This window comes from Zeugodacus cucurbitae, chromosome 4 (assembly GCF_028554725.1).
Source record: "Zeugodacus cucurbitae isolate PBARC_wt_2022May chromosome 4, idZeuCucr1.2, whole genome shotgun sequence".
Lineage (NCBI taxonomy): Eukaryota > Metazoa > Arthropoda > Insecta > Diptera > Tephritidae > Zeugodacus > Zeugodacus cucurbitae.
This window is the reverse complement of record NC_071669.1, coordinates 49,116,439-49,131,142: the sequence shown is the minus strand read 5'-3', so window position 1 is coordinate 49,131,142 and position 14,704 is coordinate 49,116,439. Positions and strand designations below refer to the sequence as shown.

General features: G+C 33.8%; 1 protein-coding gene across 4 annotated transcripts in view; it reads left to right on the top strand.

Annotated features, from left to right (window-relative positions):
• Window positions 1–14,704, top strand: part of LOC128921795 (division abnormally delayed protein-like) — a 289,849-nt gene that overhangs the window by 216,136 nt on the left and 59,009 nt on the right. The window contains exon 3 of one of the 4 annotated variants that reach the window (XM_054230182.1): window positions 10,340–12,630. The exons of the other annotated variants lie outside the window; for them this stretch is intronic. Within the exon in view, the coding sequence (XP_054086157.1) occupies window positions 10,340–10,437 (98 nt within the window). The 3' untranslated portion in view covers window positions 10,438–12,630. Of the gene's footprint in view, window positions 1–10,339; window positions 12,631–14,704 lie in introns of those variants that run through there. 4 annotated transcript variants of the gene reach the window in all.

The window sequence follows — 14,704 nt, the reverse complement described above, 5'->3', positions numbered from 1 at the left end:
ATATTTGTCCGTGTGCGCATGGAAATCAATAATCTTACCAGGCAAAGATAAATTATGGCATTTTGCCACAGAATGTTGTTTTTATGTTTGCTGCGATTTATCTATTTTGCACCATTTGTATTCCCACATTACGTAACATAGCACAACATACATAGTATGACATACACACTTATTGGAGCATTTGTCGGTCACTCGGCCTGCACAACTGGAATTTCATATTTCCCACTTACAGCAAGTAATGTTCTATCATTAGTGAAAGCACGAGATAAGAAGGTCCATAGTTAATAACCAAAAAGATGAACTTAAGCTCACAAATTGGGTTCGAAGTTTCTTCGTTCGCTTTTCAGACATCAATCATAGAAACTGAAGAGGTTTTAATGTGTGCTTTGTGGGCCAGTTGGCCGTATAAATGTACACTGAGAGAAAAGAAATTAAATTTGTAAACTTATAAATAGTTTTGTGAAGTCTGGCCGAAAGTTTTTAGAGCTTATGCAACCATTTCTTTGGATAAAATGAGAGAACTTTGCAGAATTAGTTTAGTTGATTTAAGGTTAGATCTTTATAATATTCTTAAGTGTATGTGTTTAAACTTAATTTTCCTTCCATTTAATATTTTGAATGCCACTTATGTGAAATGTCACTTATTTTTGTTTAATATTAGTTATTAATGATGAGCTGACTTAGTTTTGGAAGGAAGCATTATCATAAGCGTCAACTTTTGTTAGTGTGTTTTTTCATAAAAAGTGGAAGACAGTTTGCCACCAAGTATTTAAGTGCTTGTGAAAGCTTACAAGCTGAGGCTTTTATAGAGTATGTGGTGAGGATTGTTTTCGCACATGTTTAAATAACAAAAGAGTAAGCGGATTATAACTGTTTTCTTCTCCACATGTCATAGGACTCTTTTGTTAAACGACAGCTCTCAACAGACTAATATTATACATTTTACGAAAATACCTTTGTTGTACTTTTCGCTGGTAAAAATAGGTTACTTAATTGTTGTTACTTTTGTAAGCTCTAATAATCCTTTTTCAATGAAATTTCGTTATTTTCTGAAATTTTGGCATTAATTTTCATCTTATGCGCCACACGCCACTTTTTCTGTTTGCTGTCATATTTCCTTGCCATTTCGCTTTTGTCCTCGTATTTCTACTGCCAGAAGTTTACGGCTCCCGGCAATATCCTCAGCGTTTGCTTTCAGAACACATTTTGTGGAGGAAACTTTCTTTACTTTGGTTGGTTAACAAAATGCTGGGTTGCCTTTTCGATTCACTTAACAGTATATAAGTATGTTTGTCTATCCTTTAGCTGTCACTTGAATACTTCCTTGACTTAATGCCGCTGCTTTGAGCTGCGCACTTTGCCTTGCCGCTTTGACGTTTGACTTTTTTGTGCTCTTTACTGCTTAACTGTTGTTGTCGTACACTCTCTAATGAAGTATCTGCATTATCCCTTTATAAGTCAATGACGTCACTGCTATGCGGGTTGATTACTCGAACGCTAACAATTTTCGTCCTCATTCGACGTTTATTGCTATTTAATCAAGACGACGATGAAGACAACGAAGAAACGAATGAGCGAAGAAGAAAATGCGTATAGTAGAGTTTGAAGGAAGAAATAAACTCATTTGGTAAAATTACATGATAAGTTCATTAATCAGGATAAATTTTTGGCGCTTTAATCCATTTTATTTCTTGTTTGCGGTGCATGGTGTAAATTCGAAAGCGATTTGATATTATTGTAAACAGTTTTGTTAAATATTTTCATATGATATTACAATTATGAATCGTCTCGTTTTTACAAAGAAATAATATTATTTTTTCAATCAAATAATTATATAGCTTTATAGAACGCATTTCTGTACTCCTATTGGATTGGAGACCTTTAGAAATCATGTCTAACTTCATTCAGCATCACTATTTTTTCATATTTATCAATAGTGCCTGTTGACTGGCACTGGTATGTGGGCTCCAAGATTGAAAAAAGTAAATATCGCAAAATCTAGCTGATTATTTTAAAAATATGATATTTATTTGAAAAACGAAAGCATTCTATATGAAAGCACCAAAAAATGCATGTACCTCTAATTATTCGCATATGTGTGCATAAGTCGTTACATATGATCTAATTAAACGAAACATTGCACAATTGCATGTGTCAAACAATAAATACATAGATAAATTTTTCATAAAAAAACATATAGGAAAAAAATCATTTTGTCATAACGGCATTGATCATATAATGAAATAAAGTTATGTAATAATTGTTTTTACAACAAACATATTTTATTCTCAAGCATTTATGCAAACTATTGAATGCAAGTCAATTCAAATATTTTTTCAAATAAAATAATTATTTTTTCATAATCGTTATTTCAAATACTGTTATATAAAAGCTTTAACATTCGTTTTTTTTTTATTTTTTCTGAAAAACTTTCATTTCACTATTTTCTCTGCGATTTATTGGCATAAAGCCGACAAAACGGCGCCACACCACAAAAACATAAAGTCAACACGATGCGCCAACTATTTTTATGCCTACTGAAAAATACAAAAACACAAAAAAATTCAAATTTAAAGCGATAAAAATATGAGCCCCCGCATTTACACACATTCACACCCTCCCAAGCAACTACAAACAGCCAATGAACTAATGAACAGAAAAAATATATTTTGCGTTAATTTAAAACACAAATCCACTATTTCATATCTACTCGTGCCTATTTACTTACATAAAAATTGAAACTAACAAAAACAACAAACACACTTTTTTGGCAACGTTTGTGACGCTAATTTCGGCCGCATGAGTTTCCAAATTAAAACATTCTCTAGAGCCTATATGCGGTTTATGAAAAATATCTATATATATCTACTTGTAGATGTGTGTTTTGTGGCAAAAATAGTTTAAACATAAACAAACAAGTGGAAAATAAACGCAGAAAAATTATGCTAACATCACATAGAAAAATGTTTCATAAAAAACAGTGTAGGAAAACCCACCGAAAACCGCACTAAACTACCCTGTGTGGAAATTGTGTGGAAAAAGTGGAAGATTTGTATCAAAATTTAGGAAACACACATTTTTCTAAAGGGTATGTAGGCGGCAACAAAATCATTGACCACGATGATTGAGCACCAAATTAGTAACCAGTAGTGGGCCGAAAGGGAGCTAGTTGGCTTAAGTGGAAACTAAGCATCAGGAACCAAAAATGTCTTAGCGCTTGGGTCCTTCTTCCATACATAAACACATAATGATATTCGCACATGAGTCTGCTGCCGATGGAATGCCTCATATGCAACAACAAACATTACAGCAAATATAGCGACTCATCAGTTTATAAGAATATCGTGCATACGAATAAAAATATATGTTTGGCCGAATGTACAAATGTGTAGCAATATGCACGCAGAGTCAAAGACCGTTTGACCGAATTGTGAATTGCGTATGATGCAGCAACTATAAATATAAATACACCATGCAACACATCAATGAGAATATTTAATAATATAGTTTTGTACATTCCAAAAAATGTGTTTGTGTTCATTTTTTGTTGCACCCGAATGTGTGGCAGCTGAGTCAACAAAAATCAATAGGAATTCTTGCCAATAAATTGAACCCTCTAAGGATTAGCCAATATAGTGGTTTACACTCGACATATTCCGATAAACTGCGTCTAGAAAATAGTTTTTCTGAATTTTCTTTTCAGTAGAATTGCTTTTGCTTTTGTTTTTTCTTTTCAAAAATTGGCATTAGTATTTTTCAAAATTCGTTTCTATGGCTGGTCTCTAGTGGGTATTGCTTTGCCAAAAAGTTTTACTTGAGTGCATTTTTTGAGAACGAACGTGCCTATCGTACCGCCTATGCTCTGGTAGGCATTATAAATTGTTTAATTTTTCTTATGTTTTCGAGTTCGTTGCACTAGAGTCTAATGGCCAGACTAAGAAGACTAAAAATATTGTTTTGAAATTTTCATTTTTTTAGTTTATATGCAGTGGAACTCATTATGAGTAATAAAGACGAAATTTGGTAATTTAGCAGTTATTTCTTGAGTTCTTTCACTTTTCCGGGAGTAAGGTAAAAGCAACACATTTCCCGTATTTCCATTACAGCACTATTTATACCCATATATATGTACATACATACACATTCTCAGTGATTTAATTCCCCAGAAAATAGCTTTTTAAACTGGTATTCCAAGGTTCACTGAGTAATTGACTCAACCTTCACTCTTAATATTCACTCTTTCTCTCATATATTACAGCATTTTGTGGCTATTCAGAAAGTACATCAACTATTACATATAGATGTATGTATGTATGCATGTTGTTAATCTCAATATATAATATACGAGAATTATAAGACATTTTTAAAAATATTTTTAGCACATCTTGCCACTAAATTTCCGAATCACGTGGATATAAAAAAAAAACATTTTGCTTTCGGAAATAGTGAAATGTTTTCATATTCTCATGCTTAAGTATATATACTTATACACATAAGTAGAATATTGGCATATTTTGGAATCACAGATAATTTATTGCCTACATTAAAAGTTATTCAATTGCTATTTTGTTGCCTTTGCTACTATGTAGTAAATATATAACGCATTGTAGATCATTTGCATAGTTAACTAATTTTGGCCCTTAACAGCTACTACACTTAAGCGCTTCTCTCCTTAAAAAAATTTATATAAAAGCAACAATGAAGATAGTGAATTTTTTACAAGAGAGTAAGTGAATACTTCTGTCAAGTTCAAGAGTTCAGACTTTTTATTTTATACCAGTTGTAAGTTCGATTCGTAAGTCTAAATCATTTGTTTAATCAGAAACAGTTTTAGAAGCAAGCGCTATATATAGTAAGTGAATCTCATAAAAAGCTTTAAGTTTTTCTAAATTTCTTTATTAATCACCACATTTCGTTTTACTCAACTAGAAGTCAACTAGAAAAATTTAGGTGGGTGGCCTCCTTTCTATATGGTCAGTAACTCTATTATATTCAACCATTTCTTTCTATTCAACAACTTTTGGTAAATGGAAGGCTCTGACATTAACCTATTCAATATAGGAGTAAACTTTCGTTTTCTCAACATAACCTAAAAAGGTTAAAGAATTTGTTGAGCACTCTACAATAACGTTTGAGTATTTAACATAATCCCACTTGGTATTCTATGAAATATTTAGCGTAAATTTCCCTGCAGGCCACTTTTCGAAAACTCATAAGAACATTCTAATATTGGCAGCAATTTATTATTGGTGAGTAAAATGAATGTGACTTGAGTTTTTATTCTATCAACTGCTTGTCGTTGTTGTTGTTGCAATTCGATGAAGGCTAATTTGAATTCTTATTAACAGCGTGCTTGCAATAAACTTGCATGGGCTGGCAATCTTCAACTGCAACATACAATAAATTTAAATGTTGCTACAACAAATTCAACATTTAACCTTAAATTCACAACAAATTGTTGCAACAAATCCATTGTAGATTTATTTTAATATAAATATTGAGCGAGACCGCAGTAAACGCCGCGTGATTTTAACAGTAACTATGTTTGTATGGATGTATCTCCATATGCGGCAATACCATGCGACAAGCGTGACCTACACTCCCCTTTGCTGTGTGGGGTATAATCGAATTTGTGTGTTCCCAGTAAATAAAGCCATGAGTGTGTGTAAGTAAGTGGATATCTCCGAAAATAGTTTGTTAGTATCTGTTGGATATTTGTTGTTTACTTTGCCGGCGAATTGGCACTCAAAACGCTGACAATGCGTGACAATTTATTGGACACATCAGTGACACACATTGAAGCACAAACCGGCGAGCGGACGAAAAAAGTTAAACAGGAAAATTGAAAATGAAAATCAAATAGAAATAGAAATAGAAATACAAACGAAATGTGCTTGTGGCATGACGGCGCAACAACAACAACACACGTATATGCGAGTATGTACTTATTATGCACTTAACATTTGCACTGGCCGTCGATCGTCACTCACCGCTTTAGGGCATAACACATGACGTTGCAACAAGCTCCTCTCACCCCTCATGACTCTTGCCAATTTCGGTGCCATTAAGCTGCATTGCCAATTTGAGCTTTCCGCGGCGATTTATGTGCCGGCCATTTAGGCTGTGTGTTTTTAGAGACGGCGACTCATTGCACTCGCTGCCAAAATGTATGCACACACATGCAATATATTAGCACATAATAGTCGTGGATTTACTCAAAATACACAGTGTGACTTACAATGTAGCGCCTGCGGCATTTTGCCCAAAACTCGACAAAGCCGCTTTGAGCCTTTTCAAAGTGCATATGCACTAAAATAAATTTCGCTTAATGCTCGTATTTCTAAATTAATATGTACTTATAAACACACATACACTGTGTAATAAAAGTAGGCGAACATGAAAAGTAACTCACGTTTCTTCAAAGCCAAAGCTTTTTTCACTTTTGTATTTATTCTAAAACAATGTGGTCAGCATGGTTGAAATATGATTAAAGGAATCACACTCTAACATGCACATATATTTATGGCTTCGACTACTCGCTTGGCTAACTGTATTGCACATTAATTTTCGTTCATATATTTATTTATTATTAGTCGACCGAATCTCATAAAATTGCAAATGTTTAAATGTCATTTTCCGCAATCGTAAAATATTCGCATATTTTTGCACAATTGAATCGCAGCCAAGCATTCTTTGGCAATTTGGCACACGTATAGGTCATTTAGTATGACAACTGCCTCATTCATAGGTTAACTAATTCGTTGTTCATTGCAAAATCATATTTATGTAGATGAATGTACGATTTAGCGTGTAGTCAGAGTCTCTAAATCCCGAAAGCAAAAATTTCGGAATCCCGAAAATTTCCGGAACTTTTACGGATTTTGTCTTTTTTCTTAATTTTGGTCAAATAATAAACGAAAACCCGACAGTTTTTTCTTAAAAGGAAGAAAACAGTATATTCAGTTTAAAGCATTGTAAAACTTAGTCGAAATACTTAAAAAATCAAAGTTTAAAATTCAGAATTTAAGAAGAGATCATTATGTTCAAAACGTCCATTTTTGCCAACTTATTCAGAAGTTTGTGGTGTACATCTTGACTAGATTTACCAAAATCGTGTTAGACTTGTTTTAAAGTGGTAATGAAATATTTCTACCAAAAATTCCAAAATTTGGCATTAACTTTGCTACAGGGTTCACAATCTATTCGAAATCGCTTCGAATCCCCACAAAGTGCAACATTAATTTGACAAGTACAAAATGTGGCAATTACTTACTCATTGTGACGGCTTTTTACCGTGCTAATTCCATTTCAACTCGCACTCCAGACGCTTAATTTCACAGACAAATTTCTGCGCCAAACAAAGTACAACAAAACAAACAAGACATTGTCGCAACTACACATTAGTCAGCACCATATTTGCATTTGGGCTGTGCGTTATCAATCGAGCGAAAAAAAGTTCAAGTGAGACCCAGATTTCAAGTGAAATCTGTCATTTCGGAACATTAAAATAATAAAATTTGTGAACTTACACACACACATAAACACATAGCTGTGCAAGAAAGACCGTACTTGTAAGCAAACCTAATGGCGAAATGAGCAGTACTCATTAGTTCGGATGTGTTTTGCATATTACCGTTACTTTTTTTTCCTGAGTCGAAAATCTTGTAAATCATTGGTGATAAATTGTAAATTCAATAATAGTCTGAGTACACAATCATACACACACACACTAGCTTGCCACAAATTACGCACAGAATTGCGACTGATTGTCGTCGGTTGATTGCATTTAATGCTTTTAGCAACCACTTTCAATTGCCACCGTAATAAACATTTGGGTTTTTGAGAGCTTTTTGTTGCACTGTAATGTATTTGTATGTGTGTGCCCATACATAGTCTTTATTGTGGCATTATGTGAAGATCTTCACTATATACTCGCCGGTCAGTCACTTCAGCGAGCTTGCTGAGTTGGGCTTAAGTGTCTTAAGAAATCAAATAAATATTTTGTTTGGCATTATTCAATTACAGTTGGCAATTGAGAGGTCCACTACAAACTACAATACATGTATGTATGTATGTATATGTGACAATGCTTGAAGTTGCACAATGGCAGCTTGCAACAATAAAATTAAAAAATTAAAATTTTTCTCTTGAGGTTGAAATGGTTGTGATCAGCTAAATCGAGCAAAAACTGACACAACAAATTAACAAATGAACTAGATGAGAAGTCTAACAGACAACAGAGACCGTAATTGCATTGGATAACATTATGTCCAAGCGCGATCGATTAACCTCTTCAAAGATTCTTCATCAGTTCGAAATCCGCGAGGGAGGATCTAATGTTGCATTTAGAACTATAACTCCGCACATGTTGATTTTAACTGCGACCTGTATTAACTATATTGCAATTAACTAACTGACCAGAATGGAAGTAAAAGCTTCCGAGGTTAACAATTTCGAGTTAGCAATTTTGATGTAGGCAATTAACTTCAGTTATGAAGCCCTGTGAAAGCTATTAACATATATTCTCTTGAGGTTAATCTGTGTTCTTTGGTAATGAACTTTATTCGATTATTTTATATATATAAATATTTTCACACTTCTAATGTATATAATTAAGTGTCTACGATGATCATCAACTCCAACAGAATTAAATAATGTCTAATTCACGTAAAAATTAAATCACTCATGGCAATTTTACACATTTAAACACATTTCACACATTAGTCATCAAATTCTCATTCAAGCATTCACCCATTCACACAATTCAACTTCAGAACACGCGATGCTTTGCTGGCAACCATTCCACTTTCAGACATGTTCGCATATATACCATTATTACATGAAATTCTCATCAAATCACACATGTGAACAAAAACAGACGAGTATATAAGTGCAAATTCACAAACACCTAAGTTTAATCATACACTTGTGCACAAACATACTTATGAGTATCTATGTAGCAATCCATGTTTTTTTTATAACCAATCCATCAAACAGGCTTAGAACTACTGACATCACGCAGTGCAAGGTGTTCTTCGTTTTCTACTGCTTGATTTAGCTTTTCTTTGAATGAATGAAGACAGCCAAAGTCGAATTCATAACGTACAAAAAGAATTGTGCTGTGCTGTTTGGTGCATTCTAACAACAACAAAATTAAATATTTTATAAACAGATTGCTTGTATTTGTATTCATACTGGTCTGACTGGGTTTGAATGAGTTGAGGGGAAAAACTTGTTAGCCTTGCCAGAAGGCCGTCACCACGTTTGTCGCCGCCGTACGCTGTACTAATACCATAGATAATGGACGCCAATGTATTTGTCATCGTTGTTGTTGTCATCGTCGCGAGCGCTATTGCAATTACTGCTGTCTTTATCGTCATAATTACACATACGTCACTAGCAGGCATGTCATTTTCTAATACATTTTATGTGCAGACATAGCTGCCCTATAGGAAATATATTGCAAATAACCACAAAAACATTAACGAGAAATAAACTATTGGAAATAAAGTCAACTATATGGCACAAAATAGTGTAGAAATTTCAAGTATCAGACAATATGTTAAAATTTGAATGAAAATGATTGTTTCATTCACTTAAATTAACTCGAATTTCCTATGCGTCATGCGCTTTATATAAAAGCAGCAACAGCATTTGTATAAGTGAATCTATGTATATCTGCTCACTTACAATAGTCGTCGTCGTAAAGTCTGCGCCAATAAGCGGCAACAACAATAAGTGAAACAAAAAACAACAACAAGAACAATGATGCATATTTATCAACAACAATTCGCGAAGCAAGTTGCACTGCCAATATTTAATACATAGTTGGCCTTCAAGCGAACGAACATTCGTCGGTCGTGGTCACTGCCCTACTCAGCTGTCGTAATGTCGATGCGGCGAATTCAACATCAGCCACCCACTGACAAGCGGCGAATTGCAATCATATATTCAAATGTTCATACATACATATGTGTTTGAGTACTTACAGTTGAACTGCACTTTTCAAATTATCCTCATTTCATCCACGTGTTTATGTGTAATATTTCCGCTATTACGCAATCCTTTTGCTCTTAAATAAATATCTGTGAGTGTATGTGACTGGAGAATCCTTACAAGCCTTATGCTGCTGCAGCAAATAATGTTGTTGCAATTATTTTATATTTTCATTAGCATAATTGATTTGAAGTGTATATAATGCTGGTGAAACCAAGGATTTATCGCATATCTCTGCATATTTATGGACGGATTTTTGTGTTTTTAGTAATTACATTTTGCTGTTAATCTGACCTTGCATCTGATAAAAACTCTAATAACTTTTCTCTTTATTTTATTTCAGGTAAGATTCAGCGGCAAATCTCATACATAGTGACTTCCAAAATATTTAATTTCGAAATGAAATATGAACATTCAAAAAGACAACCCATGTCTACTTAAATGCAAGTATCTTGTATGTATTTCAAAGAACTTATTTTAACTTCTTAAATATTTCTTTAAAGCATTGTCCACTATTGTGGATGTTCGTGTACACGATAGACCTCATACTTATTCTCAAAATGTGGCAAGATTTCGAAACTTTTTTGACCTTTTCGTGACATCCTCATTATTTATTCATACATAAATCCATATTCAGCATTATGGATGTAACTTTCCTTTCTCTTTCAAACTGTCATTTGTCATAACAACTGTCATAGCGCTGTCACACTTTTACTATTTTCTAGAATATGTTTCAAAAAACCACTATATGGTGTGCAGCTATAAGTCACAGCCCACAATCACACCTCCATTTTAATAAAGACTGTCATTTACATACGGATTTCAGTGATAACAACTAAATGCTGCCATAAATGATTAATTATTAATTTTACCCTCTGATTTACATACAACAACAACAACAATATAATAACTACTTTTAGAGTGCAAGAAGGTGTGTAGACTAGTGACAATGACAATGACAAGCGACTACAATTAGACAATTAACGCGCTGACAGACAATGCAGACAACGAAAATGAAAAAAGTATAAAAAAGAAATAGCAACAACAACAATTGCATTGAAAATGAAAATTACCTCAAAGCAAACCAAAACCGAAGTATATACATATATCGACGTACACGTGTACAATGTTGAAGTTATTATATTCCTAACCGTATATGCATTAAAAGCGTGGTATTTCCGCGCTGGGCACACTTGGACTTGGCCTCTCTTCAAAACAGTGTTGTCCCAATATATATAGCGACCGTTTATTAAACAACCATTATTGCAATTAAGGAAATATGTTTCGTGTTATGAATAGTTGGTTGTTATTGTTAATGTTTAATGTATTTTGTTGTTGTAATCACTATTATTGTTATTGTTGTTATTGCGACTATGAACATGCCTTTGAAAGACGGTAGGTGGAGTAGTGCCAAGAACTGTTTACTCAATCCATAAAACATTATTATTGCTGTTGTTGCGTTTATTGTCGCAAATTAGCTCTTTAATCGCTAAATAACTGAATTTAACCACACTAATGACTCGTTTTCACCACGCATTTCAACCAACGTCGATGGTCTGCTTGTCTCCCCGCCTCTGGCGAAAGTCTAGTCCCAGACACCATTTTGCACTTATTTAAAAATCGCAATTTTCATAACTTAGTTCTTGTTATTGTTGTTGTTGTAATTTACACACCGTTCACTTTCGGTCGAAAAGCTACTTTCATAGTCGAGTCGATCAATCAGCGATCAAGCGTTTGCACTTGTCGCTGTGAGATCGATCAGCTGGCGGTAGAGTTTTAGACCAACACAACAACAACAAGAACTGCTATTACTACTACTCCTAATTGGCATTCATTTGCTGTGTTGCCAACAACAATGTAAGCAATTTGTAAATTGTTGAAAAGTTAATCAAGTGTTGTATGCATGTATGTATGTATTCAATTATGCTTGTATGTATTCCCGTCTTTAGTGTTGACTATATTAAACATACACTACTCTGGCAACATCGATTTTATCTTATAGGTAATTAAAGGTAATTGACTGCAACAACGGTTAATTGATACTCGCGGTGTGAAGTGTTGTAGTTGTTGTTGTCATTAATTAGCCAATGAATATGCGTACTTAGTGAACTGAGAATGATAAATGATTGAGGAGTAGCGACGCTATGCTCTGAAGTGTGCGGAAAAGTTGTGGACGAAGTTATGCAAATGCATATATACGTTTTTCCTCTGTATTTATGTATGAGTGTATATACAACGTGTACCTTTCTAATTACTGCTTGCAAAATAGTTTAATATTTTTGTTGAAAGTTTTAGCAGTTAAATCTGAGATTTTCTATTATTTATTTTGAAATTAATGTATTTAATGTATTATATGTATGTGTATATGTATATTTCTAACAAAATTATATTTAAATACATAAATCAAAGCTCGAAGACATAATTAGAGCATTTCTGCGTAATCATCACGAATTCCTAGAAAATGAATGGCTAGAGGCCTAACAGATTTGTTTAGTGTTAATCTGTCGATTTTTGATTCAAATTAAAGACAACAAATTTAGCGATTACATCATGTAGTGCCATGAGCAATAAGTTTTAAACATCCACAATTTATATAAATTTATGAATTACATAAACAATTCGCAAAAATTAAACTTTTTCATCAAATAAATAAGGAGTTTCGATATTTTTAACTGTTTTACTTATTCGATAATTGATATAATTTTATATAATTATAATTCAATTAAAATCAAAATTAAGAAAATTAAATTTGAAAATAAATAAATTGTATTATAACTAAAAATAAAAATAAATAAATATTTTTTAATAATTTAATTCTGAAATTAAAATTAAGGTATATTATGAACTCAAAAACAAAATTTTCTACAAAAATTAGATAATTACAAAATTTAAATGGAATTAAAAATTAATTGATATAATTATAATTATAGTAAAATAAAAAAACGCTCATCTTTGTCTGAGAATTAACTTAGGCAAACATACGTTCACAGACATATTAAAATAATCTTAGTAATTGGACCATTTGTGGTGTCTTAAATGTAAAATTGTATTTTTAATCACTACCAAATACAAGTACGATAACATTAACTGCGCACGCTGATAACAATAATTAAGTGATAATTTCACTTGAGACAAACAAAATTTGACATCGAAAATTCCCCAAATAATTCATTGCCCCAAATCATAAAATTCATTCAATTTAATGCTGCCGAACAGCGGATACGCGCGTTCAAACGTTCAAATGCGCTTGAATGTAATGTGATAAGCGAAGCTCCAAGCGTTCAAAACGAAATGAAACGCTAAACGGTTTCGACATAGTCAACCATATCTACACTTGAATGCATGTGGGTATGTGTGTGTCACACGTGCATCCGTCCAAGTCTCAGCAAAGTTGACCCAAAGCGAATGTTAGAAGGGCCTATCACAATTAACTGATATGGAGATCAAATGCCAACTCACATATGAGTTTGTGTAAGTGCTTTCTTTCTCTAAAATAAATGCTTAATAGCTTAATTAACTGAAGCGACGTTTAATTTAATTAATATTGATTTCCCTCTAATATATAATGTGAATTAATTAAAAATCAAAGAAATTATCTGACATCAGCAAGAGATTGAGGCCTGAGGCACATACATATGTACGCTTAAGGCCACTGAGCTGGTTCATTGCGCTCGGCGCTCGGCGCTCGGCTGTACACACAACATATTAAAAATTAACGGCTGCCATTAGCGATAAGTGCGGTTTGATATTTTGGAGGCACTAATACACGCACAGATATGTCTTTGTATATTTGTCTGACGGAGAGTTTGTGTCCGTGGTGGCAGCTAATGAAATCTAAACGCTGTAAAATAACTGCTTATATATTTAAATGCCACATGAGCAAATGCATATATTGTAGCGAAAGTGAAGATAGCTGTAGCAGTGATGGTAAAGAGAATTCATTAACTTTTGACTTCACTTTGCGACTCATTTAAGTTTAATACGTATTCTACATAACAGAAAAGACACATAAATCCTCACATACTTGCCACTCGCACCACTTGGCCGCATTTGTTACTCAACCACGCTTGCAACAGCGTTGCTAATCCACAAGCCACAAACAAGTGCACTCTTGTTTGACACTCTTGTCTAATGCAAAGTGGCATAATGTCAACGACAGCTGTTATTCTGTGCGCTTAACGGCGACGCTGCCAACAACAGCGATTTATTGAACTTTCGTTTGAATTTTTGATTGTCACAACGAGGCATTTAGCCATATGCGTTGCGTCAATTTGCATTTTATTGCCTAATGGCCATGACTCGGCGGCATCGTGATCGGCAGCAGGTTGTCGCTAGTGGAAATTCAATTTCGCAATGCAGCGCTGCGGTGTTGCAACGTTGCAACATGGCGTGTGCCCCCATTGTGTCAACGCTACATTCGGGCAAGTCTCGCCGTGTGGCGCTCTCAAATTGGCAATGACTCAGCGTCGCGTCAATATGTCGAATCGATTTGACAGCCCAATCACTGGTATTAATCATGAAAGTGAGGCTTTGCATAACACTTGCTGTCGTTGGACAGTTCAATTTATGTTTTTCAGTGATGCTTTCTCATATTTCTTGCTTTGTAAGTTGTAATTCTTTATTTGAGGTTATGAAAATTTATTAATATAAAAGAATTAAGATTATATATGTATGAACATTAACTGAGGTGTATTTAAGTCTTTGGACT